Below are 13,767 nucleotides of genomic sequence, written 5' to 3' on the forward strand. Positions count from 1 at the left end.
CAGGTCCCTGTGCAGAGCTCTCCTACCCTACAGCACATCAACACTCCCAGCCAACTCAGTGTCACAACGGTTCCATGGGGCCCTAGAGTGTCACAATGGTCTCCAGGATTCCATCAGGCCTCCCATCCATCCATCTTTGGATTATACTGGGAGTGACTGGACTCATACTGGGAGTATCTGAGAGTGACTGGCAACATACCTTGCACATCATCCCTCATACTGGGGGTGACTGGGAGCAACTGGGAACACGCTGGGGGCAAATGGCATCATACTGGGACTGACTGGGTTGATCTTGCCAGAGGCAACTGGGACCATCCTGGGAGTGCTGGCATGTGACAAGAATCATCCTGGAGCTTACTGGGCTCATATTGGTGTTGAAAGGGAGCAACTGGGATCTCTGAACACCACAGGTTCCTTTCCCACTCTCTGAAGAAGGAGCTTCGCAGTATCCATGTGTGAGGTGACCTTCACCTGAACCAGACGCTGTTAGGAGAAAAAGCTGCCTGTGCTGGAAACTCCCACACAACAAGTCAATGCCAAGAGAGAGCATTTTCTTTTCACAACTTCCCTCCTGGAGCCACAGTCCTTTTGGATCACACAGAAGGCAAGTTAACAACACAAAATACTTGGCTGTGTCCAGGTTTTGGCTGGACCAGCAAACGGAGGGAGTGCCAGGGTCCACTGCCACAGACTCTCCTCTTGGGGAACAGAACCCCCCCAGGCTCCATTCCAAATGCTGTGCACACCCTGCTGGCTTAGAAACAAACCCTTTTTTTAAGAAACTTTTGGCAGGAGCTCTCCCAAACATATGGCATTTAATGGCAATTTCCTTTCAAAATCACATCCATTCCAAAGGAAGAACAGAAAGCCCACAGCTATCCAAAAGGCACATATGGTACACCTGGGGAAATGCTCGACTTAGGGGCTGAGTGGGTTAAAAAATACCCATAAGAAGCCCCAGAGTCCAGAGTGCAAACTGCAGCAACCACTTACTGGATCATTTTGGCTGTGCTGCACACGTCTGCAGACTGTCTGTCCCCCTGCCAGGACAGAAGGACACCCGTCAGGGGCTGGGCTGGCTGCTGAGAATGCCTCAGGCAGGAGGATCCTCAGGCAATGAGCAGGCACCCAGAGCCGCTCTGACACTGAGGCCTCTGTGCCCCACAGCAACGGGAACACCACAAGGACACGGCAACATTCCTGTGACATCACAGCAGCAGCTCACCCAAAAACCTCCTGGAAGGTTCTCCTGGGTCACCAAGGAGCACAAAGGATCCTCAGAGGGCACAACCTATTGCCCTCCAAAGGATCCAAGAGGAACTCAGAAAATGCAGCAAACGAGGACACCTCCCCAGGCCAGCCTGGACACTCAGAAGGAACAAAGATGTGACCAAAGAAGAGGAAACACAACTTCTGTTCACTGATGCTTCTGATTAAAACCAGCAAGGCTTGCTCCCTCTGGGATCTTTATTCTAGTTCTAAAAACAAACAAGGTTCTCTGCTGTAAATGTACAGAAAGCAGGAACTTGGGGAAAAGAAGGCTGCGAGTGCCAAAGCCTTGTGTGACTTCTTGGACATCCTGTGGCTGAGGGTGTCCAAGGCAATGGACTCACAAGCGGGGTCCCTGCCCTCCCGACTGACAGCTGCCATCTCTCCTTCAGCCCCACACATGGCTCAAACAACCTCCTGTCAAGTGCCTCCATCCACACATTCCATCACCAGCCAGAGATGCTCATCAACCAGGTCACCCAGCATCCCTGAGGCCACAGCAGGGAGTGCTCCTGGCATCTGGTAGAGCACTGTGGCTTTCCTGGGATCCTTCTGGTGTCTGTGGTTGAGAGGAGTGGGGTGGATGGAATCAGGATGGGTCACAGATCAGCAGCCCCACTGCAAGCAGTGCTTTCTCCTGCTGTGTGGGGACTGTGGGGTGACTGATATTGGGACTCCTCTGGCTTTGGCTCCTGCAGAGCACACAGTGGGTCAGCCTCAGTGGGCTGAGGGAAGGGGTCCCATGGAAACCCAGCACAGGCATTTCTCTTTGGAGAGAATTTCTCTTTCTACAGTGAGAAAGGAGAAGAAGAGACTTTCCTGTCGGCTGAGATTCCCTCTCCTCCTTCAGCAGCCATACCACAATCCATCAGTACCAGAGTTGATAGGATCACTTCCCTGCCAGGGAGCACAAGGCACTCAAAACTGAACCCTGCCAGAGCCCAGGCCTGCCTGCCCATTTGGAGGGTGTGGGGGAATGGAATTTCAGCAGGAGTTGACCCACAATGATACTTTGCCACTTGTGGGTTTCTCACAGCCTTAGAAGGAGTTTGAGATCTCTCCCAACACCTGCTCACCCTTCAAGTGCACACACGTGCCTGGGGGCAATTCAGGTTCACTGGAGTGGTGGCTGCTTCCCTTTGAAACAGGAGCTGTTGCCTTTTCTGGTGTGCTTAACTCCTTTCTAACTATTAGAAAGTGGGAGAGTAAAGGAAATGTCCCTGGTGGAAGGGGACCAGAACCTTGGAAAAAGATGAATCGTCTTTTGTCTGAATTACAAATTAAAACTCTTTCATTTATTCCTTTAGTACTAATCTTTTACTACAAACAAAATGATGTTTCTGAGCTGATTGTTGGGATTCAGGGCTTCATTTCTTGTTCTTGATGTTATTATTATTTATTAGTATTACTTTTCATTGGTAAGACTTTTAAATCTTAGACATTAATAACAATGGCTGGATGTCACACTGAAATGTATGTGAAACACACATTGAAAACCAATGACTGAAAGTCTCTTGCTTTTCCCACTGGGATTTAACTGTACACTCAACTCCAAGTTGCCAGTGGATTCTAAAGACAGAAAATCCTGTTAATGGTGGGTCTGGTGTGGTTTGGAGCTGGGGAAGGGTCTCATCCCCTCCCAGAGCTGCCCCAAGCCCGCTCTGCTGCCACGTCTGCACTCACAGCCCCTCACGGCTGCCCTGCCCTGGGGACATGGTGGCACCCCCTCCTGCCAGGGCTGAGGCTCCTCATGGCCCCTCACAGCCCCTCACGGCTCCATGGAACTTCTCATGGCCCTGTAGAACCTCTCATAGCCCCTCACAGCCCTTCATTTCCCCTCACAGCCCCTCACGGCCCCTCACAGCCCCAGGCGCGGGGCTCGTCCCAAAGGAGAAGGGGTCGGGCCCTGCTTGTTCTCCTTTTATTTCGGTCCCTTCACAGCGCCGAGTAAAGAAAGGCTGAATGGAGCCTTTCGCCAGCGTTTCCCTCGGGCTTCATTGCGGGCTGAAGCTCTGTGCTGGCGCTGGCCCGAGCACCAACATCCCTGCAGCCCCCAAGGCCTTTGCTGTCCCCCCGTGTCCATTCCCTGTCCCCGAGTCCCGCCCGGCTCTGGCAGCAGCAGCAGCCGCAGCGCAGCGGGCGCAGGCCCGGCCCGGCCGGGGCTCCCGGCCACGAGCAGCAGCAGCGCCGGCCCTTCCCACCTGCTCCTGCCTCGGCTCCCCAGGGCTTTTGCCAGGGCAATTCTGGACTACAGCAACAATCCCCCACAAACAGCCCTCAGGCTTCCTCAGGGCCCGCCTCTGCTGCCCTGAGCCAGCCCTCAGAGGAAGAAAGGATCGGGTTCCAGCGCTGTTTTCAGCTCTGTTTTACTCACCCTGAGGTGACAGCAGGAGGATGTTGGTGCCTTGGCCTTGCACATTGTAGATCTCGTCTGCTTTTGTCCCACTTCTGCTTGCCACCTGAATTTTATCCATAAAACTGCAATTGCCTCTTTCAATCAGTGCTACCCACTGTGCTTTAGTGATCAGTAACTCAGGATTTTTTGTCTCAGACATCATGAGTAGCAGATCTTGAAATGCTCTCAAGTCCCTGAGCACTAAGTCAAGGGGAATGAAAGCCACACAGCTGACATTTGCAGTGCTCAAACACAGCCCTGTTGCTGCTGCTGCTGCTGAAATAGAATCAAGTGACAGAGGCCATCACAGAAATTGCCTCTGCAGTGGCAAATAAAATGAAAAAATCCACCAGGAGAAAGAAAAAACAGAACTTGTCACTTAATTATTTTTTCCGAGCAGCAGCAGAAAGTGGAGATGCCCAGAGGTATTTCCAGCTGCTGCTGATCCCAGCTGGAGCCCAGCCTGCTGCCCAGTCCCAGTGGGAACCTGAGCCCAGCCCGGGCAGCTCCCGCAGTGTCGGGAGCTCAGCGCACGCGGGGCAGGCCCAGAGCCCCGGGCACGGCCGCCCATTGCGGGGCAGCGGCACAGACGGAATGTCCTGCGGCCCAAACCTCCTGCTCCTCACACACAGCTCCCATCCTCCTCCCCCTCCTCCTCTCCTGGCATGGCACAAATTCCAGCTCCGAGGAGGCTTCCCAAGAGAGGCCTCAGGCTCCTGTTTCAGCCTGAGTGTCCCTGCAGAGGAACAGGGCACCTTTCAGGCACTTCCACAAGCTCCAGGTTCTCATTTCCTGGGCAATCTGCCATGCAAACAGGCTTGCCAAAAAGAACAAAGGCAAAGGGAATGAATTGGGAATTATTGGGAAAAAATGACCCTTCTTAACAGACAAAGTTCACCAAGTCATTCCCTGCATTTATCCTTTTGGCCTTCTTTCATCTACTCAGTGGTCCAGCTTATCATGTTCTAGTGCTTATCAACAACTGATTGTGCTCTTGATTTGTACCAGTGCAAGAGATGTAGAATCATCTACACTGAACACACAAACAAACTCCCTCTGTCAGCCCATTTTCATGTTCCAGATCACTTTCAAGGTGTCCATGGGGCTGTTGGAATGATGAGCTCTCCACTGCTGGCTGCAGGCTCTGGAGATTCTTTCTCCACATTCAGCCAGGCTTGTATTCCCTAACAATTCCTGGCAGCTCATCATGTTTTCTTCGGGTAGAAGAGTAACAATGAAAACCGTACCAATGGCACAACTCCCCTGTCCACAAGGAAAAGCAAGAACAAGTTGTCAAGTTCTTCAGATAATTTGTCCTGCTTTGCTGCAAGAGTTGTGCTGCACGCACAGTGTGGGAAGCCAAGAGAAGCTGCAGCTGGGGGCACATCTTGAGACAGGAGCTGCACCTTGTTCTCCAGGACAGGTTTTTGGAAAGAACAGACAGGACTGTGGAGAAGATTCTGGGAAAATTGAAACAGCTTTTTTAAGAAATGAAAATAAAACCAAAAGAAACGACCAGTATGTTTTTCTCTATTTTTCTCTATTTATTTTTATGTTTCCCTTTTCCATCTTGCACTGTTTCTCCATCCCATTCATTCCAAATGGATCTCACCTCTAAGATCTGAGACTTGGCAAGTTTTAGACATTGTAAAATACCATGAGCGACACCCAGTTTTCCTTCCCCTGTTTTTCTTGGAAAGCAATGCTGGAGACACTAGTGCAGTGCTTGGGTCAGGTACAAATTCTGCATTCAGGGAATGTGCTCAGACAGTGTCTGACGCTCAGCAGGGACAAGGCACAGCAGCAGCCAAGGGCATTGCTGTGCCCCTGTGCAGGAATCAAGACTCTGGCTCTTGGCTCAACACGGCAAAGTTCCCGTGTTTGGCCAGGCTCAGGGGCTGCCCGGGGAGCGCGGGGCTCGGCGCGGGGCCGAGCGGGCAACGGACAAACGGCCCCGGGGACAAACGGCCCCGGTGCTTCAGTTGCAGCGGCAGCAGCGGCAGCAGCAGCAGCAGCGGCGGCGGCAGCAGCGCAAACAGAAAAACAGAGAAAGAAGCGAAATTATTGCCCCTCTTTATCTTCTCCTCTCCCTCTCCCACTGTTCCACCCTCTCTCCCGCGGTCCCTCACCCATTCCCGATCTCCCTTTCTCTGTGTTCCCCTCCTCTCCCAGTTTCCCTCTCCCCTTGCCTGCCCGGGACATGCCCCCGGCCCGCCCCTGGCCCCGGCCCCGGCCCCGGCGCCGGCCCCGGGCGTCCCGCCTCGCTCTCGCCTCCGCCCGGCTCTGGCCGAGCTGGCGCTGGCGCTTCTGGGCGGGCCTCAGTGCCTGGGGCTGGGGCGGTATCGCCGCCCTTTGGCTCCGCCTGCTCCGAGCCCTGCCCCGGCCCTGGCCCTGGTCCCGGCCCTTGCCCCGGCTCCTCCCGGGGCCCGCGGAGGACACAGGCGGTGCAGCCGTTGCCGCCGCCTCCGCTGCGGCTTCCCCGGCCCGAGCTCCGCCGCTCGACAGCGCGGCCGCTGGCCCCGAGCCGCCGCTGTCGCGTTCCAAGGAGCGGACGCCTGCGGATGCTCGGCCCGGGGAGGTCGGGGAGCGCTCGGGGGCCGTTCCTGGCCCCGGGCCGAGCGCTGACGGCCGCGTCTCTTCCCCAGGGAAGGCGCAGGAGGCCCTGCAGCAGCGCTACAGGATCGGCTCGCTGCTGGGGCGCGGCGGCTTCGGCAGGGTTTTCTCGGCCACTCGGCTCTCGGATGGCGCCCCGGTGAGCAGAGGGGCCAGCGGCGGGCGGAGGAGGAGGAGAGGGCGGAGGAGGAGAAGGGGTCGGCGGAGGAGGATGGGGCTGGACACGGTAGGCGGCGAGCTGAATCCGCTGCTCCCTTTGGCTTGCAGGTGGCCATCAAAAAGGTGCCACGGAACCGCGTCCGGCACTGGGGCGAGCTGGTGAGTGAGCGGGGCCAGCGGCAGAAGCCGGGGCGTGCCGGGCGGGGATGAGCCGGGGCCCGGCAGGGTGGGAGCCACCAGGACACCTGGAGGGAGAGCGGGCGTGGGGCCAGCTGAGGGCACAGAGCATCCCGGGCTGGCTGAGGGCTCCCCGAGCCCTGGCACGGGCTCAGCCCCACTGACGGCACCGTGCTCCTCCCGCAGCCCGACGGCACCAGCGCACCACTGGAGATAGTGCTGCTGGACAAGGTGTCCACAGGCTTCTCCGGTGTGGTGCAGCTGCTGGATTGGTTTGAGCTCCCCAACACCATCGTGATGGTACTGGAGCGCCCAGAGCGGTGTCAGGACCTGCGGCATTTCATTCGGGCACGGAGGTTCCTGACCGAGGAAGAGGCGCGGGAGCTTTTCCGGCAGGTGCTGGAGGCCGTGCAGCACTGCACCAGCTGCGGGGTCCTGCACAGAGACATAAAACCGGAGAACATCCTGGTTGACCTGGACACCGGGCAGGCAAAATTAATTGACTTCGGCTGTGGCACCTACCTGCAGGACACAGCCTACACTCAGTTTGCAGGTGAGCCCACCCAGGAGTAGGCTCCTGGTCCCGGCATCTCCTGGCCCAACATCTCCTGGCCCAACATCTCAGGGCCCAACCAGGGTGTGGCAGCAGGGATTCTCCCAGGACTGGGGCTGGGGCTAGGGCAGCCAGCCTGACAAAATCCCCTGTGGGTGGGGGTAGCAGAGAGGGGGAGCCAGGACCTGTGCACCAGCTGGTTTGGTGTGCAGGTGAGAATGGGCTTGGACTGCTGTGCTTCCCTGCTTTGCCTTGGTTCATAATATTTTTTGGGCAATGCCAGCAGGGAGGATGTGGGTATGGTTTTTCCCCAGCACTGTGAGCGGGTTTTTCCTTTGTGTGTCATGGTCGGGCCTTGCCAGGGTTTCTGCTGCCATCTTCCAGCACCAGTGCCTTCTTTTCCAACCCTGGGTTTGTACACAAGTGCCAGGTGCTGGCGAGAGGGCAGCAGGTCACCCCATGTGCCACTGGGGCAGCCCCACATGCCCAGGGATGCTGGGCTCAGGCTCTGGGAGCAGCAGCATCCCCCTGATGAGCTCCATCCGTATTCCATAGGAACACGATCATACAGACCCCCGGAATGGACCAACTTCAGGTGGTATTATGGCGAGGCAGCAACCGTCTGGACCCTGGGCATCCTGCTGCATGAGATGGTCTGCGGGAAGCACCCTTTCAGGAGGGGCTGGAACATCAGCTGGGGCCAGCTCCCGCTGCCACAACGGCTCTCCCAAGGTGGATCCTCATCTCTGGGCACGGGGGGAACACCAGTGTTGGGAGACAGCAGCGGGCTCGTGAGCATCCCACTCTGGCAGCTGCTGAGGAGGTGGCACATGTCCTGCTCTCCTCCAAAACAGAGAATTGATGGGAAAGTTCAGGCCCAGCTCTGGGCACATCCAGCGTGGCCTGGGCACGGGTATAGTGGGGCAAAGCAGACAGGAGCCTTCTCCAACTGACCAGTGGTTTGTGGTTTCTCTCCCCAGATTGCCAAGTTCTGATCAGGCGGTGTTTATCCCTGCACTACTTGGACAGGCCCTCATTAGAAGACCTGTTCTGTGATCCCTGGATGCAGGATATTCATCAGCCATAGAAGAAGGGAGAGAGCCACGGGCACAGTGATGCAGGGACCTGGTAAGTTACAGCTCCACACATACCCTGGCAATCAGAAGCAAAGAAACCCAGACTTCTTTGTCCTGCCTGTGTCACTGCACAGGGCTCATCGAGTGAGAACACGCAGCCCTTGTGGTGGAGCTGAGCTGCTCTGCCCAGCACTGGTGGCCGCCATCTGAGCTGGTTTTGCTTGTCCTGGTTCAGTGACAGCTGGGCCCTGGGCAGAACCCTGACAGCCTGGTGTCACCCCAGGGAAGAAGGAGAAGCTGCACCAGGTGGGGCTGCTGCTGCTGCTGCTGGGGACATGGAGGACAACAGCACGGATGACAACCTCTTCCTCGACCTGGCCAGCGGCAGCTGGCGATGATGGACTTTGATTCTGGCACCTTCTTGAAAGCCAGGCTCCACAGAGAATTTTCAGGTAAGTCCAGACCCAGGGGGATGCTCCCAGATTTGTGCATTGGCCGGGAACCAAAGGTTTCCCCTTTGCTGGGGTGGATGCAACTGATTCTTCAGTGGCTGCCCAGCTGGTTTTTGGCAGGGCTGGGGGTGTGGGCTGGGGTGGTTACGAAATGGGAGTGGGCTCCTGGTCCTGCCAACAGCCCCCAGCACCCACCGTGCCCCAGGCTGGGGCTGGGGCAGCCAGCCCAACACAAACAAACCCCCATGGCAGGAGCACAGGTGGGACTCCAGAACCTGAGCACGGCTGCTTTGCTGTGCAGGCAAGGAAGGGCTTGGGCTGCTCCACTCCCCTGCTTTGCTTTGGGATCACCGTGATTTTGGGGGACAGTGCAGGGGGGAAGGGAGAAAGCATGGGCTTCCCTCACCCGTGGGTGGGTTTTTCCCTAGAATGGAGGGGTTGGGCCTTCCTTAAACTCCTGACAGAAATAAGATTTTTTACCTTTTTTCTTCTTTCCCCTTTTTGTCTGTAACCTATTTTCATTAATTTGTTGTTTGTTTTTCTAAAGGAAGAATTCTAGGTGGGGTCCAGTCTGGATCGGGAAGTGCTTGGGACCAGCTGTGGTGTGGATGGGCCGTGCCCTTGGAGAAGGCTGAGGACATCGTTTGGGACCAGCTTTTCTTCTGGCAGCAGATGGTGTGAGGTGGGTCCTCATCTCCTTGGCATGGGTGGGACAAGAGCTTTTGGGAGATGGCAGTGGGCACAGGAGCATCCCGCTCTGGGCAGCTGCTGAGGGGCTGGATCTGCCGTGGCTGGCTGCAGGCTGGGCACATGTCCTGCCCTCCTGCTCTGCTCCCAAAGGCAGCAGTGATGGGCAGCTTTGGGCTCAGCTCTGAGCACGGCCAGCATGGCCTGGGCACCGTGGGTGGCTGGGACAAGGGGACAGGAGCCTTGAGCTGACGGGCGGTTTCTGGTTTCTCTCCTTGCAGCCGGGCTCTGCGGATGCTGAGGCTGCTCTGGGCTCTGCCAGGGCTCTGCTGGGCTCAGCACCGGGCCGGGATCAGCCAAAGAAGAAACAGTGTGACCTCCAGCAGAGACTTGAGCATTTTGGCAATGCAGCTCAAGTCTGCAGAGTGTCCACCTCCAAAGGAAAACATGACACCTCCCCCAAAATTAAACTTGTTCCATAACTTCTGAAATGACATCAATCTGGGATGACCCCAAATGTCATTCTTCAGCTTTCTCAAGCTGTAGCTCAGCCCTTCTCTGAACAGTTCTCTCCCCCACCTGCCTTTTACTTCACAACTGCTCCCTTCTTTCCCCCAGTGAGTTCCCAGCCCATCACAATCTCCATCACACTGCAGCCTTCCTTGATGCCCCTCACCACGAGGAGGCCAAGCCCCAGGCTCAGGGACTCATCCTGTCACTGGCTGAAGAGCAGCAATGTCTGTTGGTTCCAGGGGCTCTTGGATGTCTCTGAATCCATGGACAGAAGGGTCTGTCTGTGCCAGGGGCTCTTGGATGTCTTTCTGTCCATGGACAGAGGGGTCTTTTTGTGCCAGGGGCTCTGGGATATCTTTGTATCCATGGACAGAAGGTCTGTCCTTGCAAAGGTTTCCATAATATCTTTGTACCCATGAGTATGGAATGAACACAGAGGGTGAAAGTGTCAGTCACGTTGTTTGCACACTCCTTCCTTTCCATACAAGACACATCCATGCACACCCCCATGTATAGCTATATTAAAAGGATAGGGATGGATAGAGATTTCCCACAGAGCTCTAACTTTGGCATAACTCACCTTGTAAGCCATGGCCAGGGGATTTTTTCCCCAGCTCTGTGTGAGTAGGTGTCCAGGAACTGAAGGGAACAGCATTTAGAAGCAGTTTCAGGATTTCTAGGCAGGAAAGGGAGCTGACAACCATCCACATAACTCACCATATTTGTCAGGATGGGCTGCTGGTTCTTTAGGAATATGGCACAATGGAGACACGAGACTTGGGATAATCCCAGCTCTCTGTGGATCTGTGCAAAGGTGGAGCAGCAGAAACACCTTGTGTCTTCTTTGGGAACACAAGGTCCAAGGAGCTGGGCTGGTGGCAGAGTGTGACCTGGGCTGGTGGCAGGTGAAGTCCCATTTCATGACATCCTGGAGTGGCACAGGACAAAGCTCCAAGCACCCACAGCCCCACTGAGGAAGTCCTTGGAGTGCTGCACATCGCATAGGAAAAGCTGCATTCACGCAGTCCATTGGGATTTATCATTTCCATTTGCAACGCTTTAGGTCCAAGTTTCAAACTGCAAAATTTTGACACTCAAGACACAGTCATGAAGAACATGTATTTCAATTTCCTATTCCTTTAACTGCAGTGTAAAATATCTTAATATTGGAAAACATCCATCAAATCTGTAAAGGAAGGCAGCTAATGGATCCCTTCCACTAGCACATGTACAAACTAAGTAACTAAAATCAAAGCCGAGTTCTCTTTTTCAAAGGATCAGTTACTTCTTGCTTACTCCAGAGTTATAGAAGATTTTTCACTACACATTTGCGAGTAATTTTTATCTTTCATGTTTTTTTCGTGTTTGTTTGTTTGTTTGTTTGTTTGTTTTTCTACAGAAAACATGTCCTGGAAAAGGCATGCCCTTTGCTCTGGTTCCCGTGTGGAGCAGCTCCCTTCGCGCTGGCTGAGCTGCTCAGGCAGAGCCCGGCAGCTCCCCGCCCTGCAGGGCTGAGGCTTTTCCCCGTTGCTGGGCACAGACTGATGGAGCAGCAGTGCTGAACACGGGCACATGCAGAGGGAGCAGAGCAGCTGCCTTTGTCCACCTGGAGCTCCAAGGCCAAACTCTGAGCAGGCACGGCTGGAAGAGACTCGCAGGCTCCCTGTTGGCTCTACTGCCCCACTTGTGCCCGGCCCAGCTCTGTGTGAGGCAGAGGGAGAACAAGGGGCAGCTCCCTCCCAGCCCCAGCCCAGGGACCCCTCCAGCCCCAGGCCTTGGGGCACTGTCAGCACCTGCTGCTCTAGTCACGGCTTCTGCTGGCACTGCCAGCAACAACCAAACTGGGGCTGGTCCCGAGGGAGCAGCAGCAGTGCCTGGATCTGATCCCTCAGTCTGGGGCAGGGCCCCTGGGGGAACAGAGGGCACAGCAAGAGGGCCAAAACCAGGCAGGGTCAGAGACTGGGAAGAGCCAGAGCTGGGAGCAGGAGCAGCTGCTTCACTGCACTCTTGGAGAAAGCTCATGGCTGAGTCAAAGCGCTGAAAGGTGTGAAAGGCAGAGAGGAGGCCACACCAAACAATGCTCCTGTTTTCACACCCTTCTGTAATAAATGGCAATGATTTGTGCTAACTAAATTGTAACTGTTTGGAAAGTTATTATTAGGAGCAATCAAGGGAATTAGTGTTACAAGGCAGATGTACCCCCCTACAGATGTTACATGTTAAAATTAAGGTAGATGATGTAATTTTGAGATAAGAAATGTCCTAAGACAAAATCGACCTTGAGATGGATAAAGTATGACTTTAGGCATGAGGCCTGAAAATTATAAAAGATAAGACTAATTAGTGGAGCGCAATGCTCACTTACATAACACTAGGCTTAGTACGCACGTGCAACCTGTGAGGTTATCCAGAGGACAATGAGGATGAGTGTAAGCCTTCAAGCAAAAGACCACCAAAAGAAGACTGAAGACCCCCTAGCAACAAGTGAAGCATGGACCATAGAAGAATAGTAATTTAAAAATTGGAAGTAGGGGGAAACTTGCAGGAAACATGAATGAATATGTAGAAGCGTATAGTATATAAGTTTAATTTTAATTGCTTTTTTTGTACGTGAGGTAGGGTGAGAAGCCCTCCCCATACTCCGGTCAGTTTTACTTATGCTTTAATCATACTTAATTACTGACAAACTATATATATATATACAAACATATATATATATATATATATATGTGTATATATATATATATATATACCTGAATATATTTACTAAATTGTACTCTTTCACTAAATTGTATTTCTTTTATACCAAAACTGTATTCAATGCACTAAATTCTATCCATTTTTTCTTTATTATTAAATTACTATTAACTCAATAGACCTAGTTGTCAAAATTCTAATTTCATTTAGAACACTAAAAGAAATGAGCTACCAACAGAGCTTGTTTTGATCTACATCAAACTTTGAGAAATGTCCCTCCTCCTGACAGTGACTCCTCTGCAGCTGCTCTGGGAGATCTCCTGGGCCCAGCCCAGTAAAGGAGATTTCACTGGAGCTGAAGTGCTCGAGGGGGCCCATTTCAATGCTCTGCTGAAGCCCAAGGACATTGTGTTTCCCCAAGGAGCAGTGTTCCTTTCTATGTTCCTTTCTGGCACTCGCTGGCCCATGAGGGACAGGATTCACTTGCTGCTCCTGGGTGAGTTACAGCCACAGCGAGAGGGAGGAGCCCACCCATGGCTGCTGCTGGGTCTAGACATTGGGTGAGATAAAACTGTTCTAAATGAAATTAGAATTTGGACAACTTGGTCTCTTGAGTTAATAACAGTTTAATTAAAAATGAATACAATTTAGTAAATTGAATAAAAAATTCTTATAAAAAGAATACAATTTAGTAAAAGAATACAATTTAATAAAAAAATGCAATTTATAGATGTAATTTGCAAGTAATTCCGTATGATTAAAGTATAAGCAAAACCGACTGGGGTACAGGGAGGGCTTCTCACCCCACCTGAGGTACAAAACTGACCGAGGTACGGAGGGGGCTTCCCACCCTGCCTCACATCGAAAACAAAGCACTTTAAGCTAAACTTATATACTGTATGCTTATACATATTCGTTAATGTTTCCCCTAAGTCTCCTCCTATTTCCGATTTTTCTGACTTTACATCACTTTTCTTCACAGCACATGCCTCACTTGTTGCTAGGGGGTCTTCAGTCTTCTTTTGGGGGTCTTTTGGCGAAGGCTTCTCCTCATCCTCATTGTCCTTTGGATAACCTTACAGGTTTGCGCGTGCATACTAAGCGTTGTGTTATGTAAGTCTACTAATTAGTCTGATATTTACTGATTTTCAGGCCCTATGCCTAAAGTCATTCTAA

The 13,767-nt window shown here is 53.3% G+C and overlaps 1 protein-coding gene across 3 annotated transcripts; it reads left to right on the plus strand.

Moving 5' to 3' along the window:
* Positions 1–3,370: 3,370 nt before the first annotated feature.
* LOC147647331 (serine/threonine-protein kinase pim-1-like) lies at positions 3,371–12,027 on the plus strand. 3 transcript variants are annotated; one of them, XM_086872356.1, is made up of 8 exons: positions 3,371–6,416; positions 6,545–6,595; positions 6,800–7,166; positions 7,722–7,898; positions 8,147–8,294; positions 8,478–8,694; positions 9,242–9,376; positions 9,663–12,027. In XM_086872356.1, the coding sequence occupies exons 1-5, from the start codon at positions 5,322–5,324 to the stop codon at positions 8,251–8,253; spliced, it is 1,797 nt and encodes a 598-aa protein (XP_086728482.1). In that variant the 5' UTR covers positions 3,371–5,321; the 3' UTR covers positions 8,254–8,294; positions 8,478–8,694; positions 9,242–9,376; positions 9,663–12,027. The 3 variants fall into 3 exon arrangements, with proteins under 3 accessions (XP_086728482.1, XP_086728483.1, XP_086728481.1); XM_086872357.1 differs by having other exon boundaries at positions 5,633–6,416; positions 8,526–8,694; XM_086872355.1 differs by lacking the exons at positions 8,478–8,694; positions 9,242–9,376; positions 9,663–12,027 and having other exon boundaries at positions 5,651–6,416; positions 7,722–8,155.
* Positions 12,028–13,767: the final 1,740 nt, after the last annotated feature.

Source organism: Cyanistes caeruleus, unplaced genomic scaffold (genome assembly GCF_971803275.1).
Source record: "Cyanistes caeruleus unplaced genomic scaffold, bCyaCae1.hap1.1 HAP1_SCAFFOLD_11, whole genome shotgun sequence".
NCBI classification, from domain to species: domain Eukaryota; kingdom Metazoa; phylum Chordata; class Aves; order Passeriformes; family Paridae; genus Cyanistes; species Cyanistes caeruleus.